The sequence below is a fragment of the Cebus imitator genome, unplaced genomic scaffold (genome assembly GCF_001604975.1).
Source record: "Cebus imitator isolate Cc_AM_T3 unplaced genomic scaffold, Cebus_imitator-1.0 Scaffold84, whole genome shotgun sequence".
Lineage (NCBI taxonomy): Eukaryota > Metazoa > Chordata > Mammalia > Primates > Cebidae > Cebus > Cebus imitator.
This window is the reverse complement of record NW_016107399.1, coordinates 4,215,281-4,221,591: the sequence shown is the minus strand read 5'-3', so window position 1 is coordinate 4,221,591 and position 6,311 is coordinate 4,215,281. Positions and strand designations below refer to the sequence as shown.

General features: G+C 42.2%; 1 protein-coding gene across 1 annotated transcript in view; it reads left to right on the top strand.

Moving 5' to 3' along the window:
• The window catches only part of ADCY10 (adenylate cyclase 10), a 101,435-nt gene that overhangs the window by 28,874 nt on the left and 66,250 nt on the right, over nt 1–6,311 (top strand). The window contains exons 9-11 of the mRNA XM_017534172.2: nt 2,611–2,802; nt 5,270–5,388; nt 5,687–5,763. Coding sequence (XP_017389661.1) covers nt 2,611–2,802; nt 5,270–5,388; nt 5,687–5,763 — 388 coding nt within the window. The remainder of the gene's footprint in view (nt 1–2,610; nt 2,803–5,269; nt 5,389–5,686; nt 5,764–6,311) is intronic.

The window sequence follows — 6,311 nt, the reverse complement described above, 5'->3', positions numbered from 1 at the left end:
TAGTAGAGACGGGGTTTCACCGTGTTGACCAGGATGGTCTCGATCTCTTGACCTTGTGATCCACCCGCCTCGGCCTCCCAAAGTGCTGGGATTACAGGCTTGAGCCACCGCGCCCGGCCAGTAAAAAATAATTTAATCACTGATATGGTTTGGATTTGTATCCCCGTCCATGTTGATATTCACTTGGGGTGGCTGGCAAAATGTTAACTATTAGGAAAAGTTATAGATTGTAATCTCGAACCTTTTGGAAGGCTGAAAGGTTTTACTGAGGTATGCTGAAGGCAGCCGCCTCATTAACATTAGCATAGGAAAGAAATATAGACAATCAAAGGCTTTACCCCACATCCCTCTGTCTCTACTCTGAACTGTTTACTCATGTAAACTTTGTGCTGGATGGTCCTCTCAGGGGGAGACCAAAGGGGAATTACCTGTTAATAATGTTTACTCTGTGCCCCCAGAACCTAAAGCTTTTATCAGTTGTAAAACCATTCTCTCAACCATGTTAATTATCCACAAGTGTGTTAACTTAGAACCTCTATTGTAAAATCTATGGAATAAAAGTGTGGATGAACAGGGAGTCTTGGTTGATTGGTTGCATTTCACACTCTGAAAGCAGCCAATGGCCATCCCTAGCCCACTGGTATCACTGTAATGGTGTGAGAGTGCATTCATTCATCCATCATTGAGTCAGGGTCTGCAGGCCAGACTTCCGCAGGTGGTGGTCAACATCTCCCAAATCTTATGTTGAATTATGATCCTCAGTGTTGGAGGAGGGGTGTGGTGGGAGGTGACTGGATCATAAGGGTGGATTACCCCCGTACTATTCTCATGATAGTGAATGAATTCTCACAGGATCTGGTTGTTTAAAAGTATGTAGCACCTCCCCCTGCTTTCCTCTGGCCATATAAGACATGCCTGCTTCTCCTTCGTCTTCCACCATGATTATAAGTTTGGGTCCTCCCCAGCCATGCTTTCTGTACAGCCCATTGAACTGTGAGTCAATTAAACCTCTTTTCTTTGTAAATTACCCAGTCTCAGTAGTTCTTTATAGCAGTGCGAGAATGGACTAATACAATCATATGCTTTTAAAATAACAAAAAGAGTATAATTGGATTGTTTGTAACACAAAGGATAAATGCTTGAGAGGATGAATAATCCATTTACCCTGATGTGGTTATTACATATTGCATGCCTGTATCAAAATATCTCATGTAACGAGTAGTCCTGTTAAAGATCAGCCGTCAAAACCATAGTATGGAGAATGTTGTTCAGTTGCATTTGCGTAACTAATATTAGCATATAAAGATTGACCAATTTATTTCTTCCCAAATAACATCTCAAAATACATGATTTCAGGGTGAATGGACCACTGAAATAATGCATTCCTATGACTATTCAGTGGTTAGACCAGCCATACTGGCAATTAAAGTGGTCAAATCATTAACGTAATCTTTGCAACCACAGATGCATGAGTAAGTCAATGTCTTTCAACAGTTAAAACCCTCTACAACACTTTGTCATAGCAAAGCCACCTAAACTCTGTGTAGTGCTTCACATCCAGTTTATTCAGCAATATCACCTTGACGAAAGTTACAGAAGCATAGTGAGCTCATGGAGTTCATTGCTAAGTTCATAGTATTGTCCAGTTACAACTTTAAAACAAAAAATATTTTTAAAAACTAGTTCATAATGTGCTACATAAGCTAAAATTCTACATTGTTACAAAATGTTACCACTGTATGGGTTAGTTTCTTAGTAAATCACTTTAACACCAACAGTAGCATCAATACTATATCTTGCTAATTTGACCAGTGTACAGTAAACTATTCAGTTAACCCTGTCTCATTATGCAAAATAAATCATTTCATGATATTATGTAACCAGAAGTGTTATATCCAACAGTTCCTGGCTTAAATCAAAGTTGACATCAACACCAAAAACAAATATGACTAGGCAGTACTAAAATGGCAGATAGGTAGGTAGACAGATAGATAGGTAGATAGGTAGGTAGATAGATAGATATAAATCTATGCTTTCAGCAGATGCCACAAATAATTTTTCCATGTAAATTAAATATTAAAATCTTAGCACTAACTTGCCAAGCAACAGTATTTCCAGCTAGAACTTTATTTGTAAAGCTTGTTTCCCCTCAGAACACATAATTTCTGCTGTACTCAATAGATTTTAATAAACCTACCATCTGTAAAAAAAAATATATATATATATCTTGTAACATGTAAATATATACATCTATTATAGACTTAAAAAAATTAAAATTTTCAAAAAAATTTTTTAAATAAGAGAGCAAAAAAGAACAGTAGTTCTTTCCCTTATTGCAATGGCTCATATTGGCATGAGGGAGCCAGCAGTTGGGGTAATGGAGTGGTTGCTGGCCAAAAATTAGCACATACGTAAGTCCCCACTGGAAGAGAGGGATTTTGATTCTATTTCCATCTGCTTGACTTCAGGCCTGCTGGCTCTGCCGTGTTATATCTCACACATTCTGAGGTAGACATTCCCTAGATGATCACGGGTATGAGGTGGGGGTGGAGCTGGGGGAGGGACACTGCCAAGGACACCTGCTACAGAAAGCTGCTCTCTACTTTGCAGATTGATGACAAACAGCTTCAGGGCTATTTGTCTGAGCTTCGCCCAGTGACGATTGTGTTTGTGAACCTGATGTTTAAAGACCAAGACAAAGCAGAAGAGATAGGCCCAGCCATCCAGGATGCCTATGTGCACATCACGTCTGTCTTGAAGGTCTTCCGAGGCCAAATCAATAAAGTCTTCATGTTTGACAAGGTAAGTGTGAGCTATGGGATGGGAACCTACCAATGGTTTCAGGGTAGCATTCATGGACAAGTACATTGGTGAGCCGGAGAGAACAGATTCTAGAAATTTAACCTAGAGGCCAGGCGCAGTGGCTCATGCCTGTAATCCCAGCACTTTTGAAGGCCTGAGGCAGGCAGATCCCTTGAGGTCAGGAGTTCAAGACCAGCCTGGCCAACATGGTGGAACCCCATTTCTACTAAAAATAAAACAACATTAGCCAGGTGTGGTGGCATGCACCTATAATCTCAGCTACCTAGGAAGCTGAGGCAGGAGAATGGGTTGAGCCCAGGAGGCAGAGGTTTCGGTGAGCCAAGATCACACCACTGCACTCCAGCCTGGGCGATAAAGTGAGATTCGGTCTCAAAAAAAAAAAGGAAATTTAACCTAGAAATCCAGTCTGTATTTATAATTATAATAACTTCTGTGGTGGATATAGCACTTATTATGTGCCAGGCACTGTTCTCAGCACCCGACCTGTATTGGCTCATGACCACTCTGAGCAGTAGGTGCCCCTGTCATTATCCTCATTATATAGATAAGGATGCTGAGACAGAGATGAGGATACCAGGACAAGGCGAGATTACGTTTTCCTCATGATCATCCAGCTAGTAAGGGGGAGGCTGAGATTCAAACCCAGGCAGTCTGCGGTCCCTGTCTGAGCTCACTATGCGGGACTACCTCTCACTACACGTAAGTCCCCAGCCCAGCACATGGTGTATTACCCAGGGGTTTCCGGTCAGGAGTCTAGTAATCTTCACACCCCAGAAGCTTGTTTCCAAGAATGCCTACCTGCCATGTCAGCACCTCCAGTTCCCCTTTTATTTCCATCCATAGAAGGGAGGGGATTGCCTCCGGCTCCCAGGTGTTTTCACTCTGTTCTTAATCAATTTAGAGAAAAGCGGACGTGATGAACAAATGACCACAGATGCATATGTGAGAACTGATTTCCCATCTCAATTGTTTTTGTGTATTAAAAGCAGAGCACTTAATTACTGCCCCACATCCACTTATTTATTCATTCAACAAGCATTTATTGAGCGTTTCTTAGAAGACAGAAAGCTAGGGCTGGGCAGCAGAGATGAGTAACATACACATTGCTACACAAGCAGGCAGGAAGCACTCATTCCACATGAGATAAACTAACTCTGTGTTATGGGAGTTCTGGGAAAGGGACTACTTGCAGCATGGTGCCTCCAGTATCTTCTACAATATTGACTCATGAATATCATAAGAAAAGAGTGAATAATCTAAGAGAACAGTCTTTCGTGTCTTACAGACATGGCTCCAAAGATTCCTAGCTGTTAGACTTAGCGAGTCATTGAACTTCTCTGAGCCTTGGTTTATTCCTCTTTGAATGGGGATAGTATTTGCCTCAAATGACTGTGGAAAGTTTTAAATAATGTAGTACGTGAGAGGCACTTTGGTGTAATGCCTGTCTTAGAGTCAGCACTCAATAAATGAGAGCTGCCAATACATTACTAGGTGGAATCAAAAGCTCTTGTCAAGCCACTACATAAATTTTCAGGCAAAAGGGCTCTTTGCTTCCCCCAAAGGGGTTTCCCCCTTCATGTGAAGCCAGATCCCAGTCCCTTTTAAATCTAACAATTGATGAAATTCTTTTGGAGAGGGTTAAAGAAATGGAGGTATTTTAGTGTTTTTTGCATTTTATCAGGATGTAACATGTCAAAAAGTCAAAATTTTAATCCATTGCCCTTTATTCACAATACCCTTTTCTTACAGACAACAGCACCTGACTGAGGTCATTTTTTAAGTGACTAATACTACAAATGCCAAGCTTTAGAGTTGAATCATTGCTTGGAACAGTTAGCTTTATGATAAGAAAACCTACTCACAGCCTAAGCCTTTATCCCTAAGAATGATAACAGTATCTGAAAAGTACTTTTTGGTTTACGACTTTTTGAACATATATAACGCATTAATTCTTTTAGCAGCCAAAAACATCTCAGCAGCTCTACAGTATATTCGTTTTCAGATTGATAAACTCAGGTTCCTAGATTATAATTGACTTCTCTAAGTTTCCACAGTTCAGAAGCAGCTTGAGAACAGAGACTTTCTGATTCCAGAGCTGGTGCCTTTTCCACTGCTCTGTGCTGCTGCTTCATAGACTTAAACCGAGCACCTTGCCACGTGAGACCTTGGCCACAGGAGAGAGTAGGCCGGAGCATGCACACAGATAGCTCAGCCCTATTCACTGTCTCTGGAGCAAAAAGAAGCCCTTCTCAAGGGCTCAAGCCCTCCTGTCAATGGTGCAGTAGAAGTGATTGAAGTGTCTAAAAATAAAATACTGTGAGAAAAATCATGATGAAATCTGATTCAGAAACTGAAAATTGCCTCTGGCTCTCTGTTGAGCCTTCTTGCCAGTCCAGTTTAAAGCACACTGTCCACAACTGTGGTTTGCTGTCTCTCTCCCTCACAGGGCTGCTCCTTCCTCTGTGTCTTTGGCTTCCCTGGGGAAAAGATACCTGAAGAAGTCATTCATGCTCTGGAATGCGCTATGGATATATTTCACTTCTGCTCTCAAGTCCAGAAAATCCAGTGAGTATTGACCCTGGCCCACCCAGTAGTCCCTGACCCTTTTGAAGCATAAGTAGGGAGGGCATGCAGGGAACAGGAAAGAAAGAACAATTAATTAAGAATTTAGTCCTGTGTCTCAAACTGTTGTTCCTCCTTCACATCTCCAGGCCACGTACAAATGCCATAAACTAAGTAAAACGGGTAGAGAAAATTATTTCCCACCCTTTGCCAACCCATGCATTATTTCCCACCCTTCCCACTTTCTCTGCACTCATTATCTTTATCTCTTTCCCCACAAATCTTGTCTCCCCTGCACCAGAACTGTATCCATCGGCGTTGCCAGTGGGACTGTCTTCTGTGGGATCGTTGGACACACTTTGAGACACGAGTACACAGGTGTGCTGAGTCAGCTCATCTCCACTTTTAGCAAACACAGCACCTTGCCACTGGGCTTTGTGGAACGAAGCACAAAAATGAGTGAGACATGAGCCCTGCCTTCAGAAAGTTTAGAGTCTTCCACATGGATCCAAGCCCTGGAGCTCTCAGTGGTTGCAGAGCGTGCATTTCCGGGGCTATGCATGAGTATGAGAAATACTTAGTCATGGGAGGATAGCAGTGGGAGGCTACATGTTGTTGGAATGAGGGGTTCTTATAATAATTTCCTGTTAACATTAAATAGTTACTTCTCTTAATTCCTGGAATAGGTTAGAACTCCTTAAAAATTATGAATATTGAGCCGGGCGCGGTGGCTCAAGCCTGTAATCCCAGCACTTTGGGAGGCCGAGGCGGGTGGATCACGAGGTCAAGAGATCGAGACCATCCTGGTCAGCAAGGTGAAACCTCGTCTCTACTAAAAATACAAAAATTAGCTGGGCATGATGGTGCATGCCTGTAGTCCCAGCTACTCGGGAGGCTGAGGCCGGAGAATCGCTTGAACCCAGGAG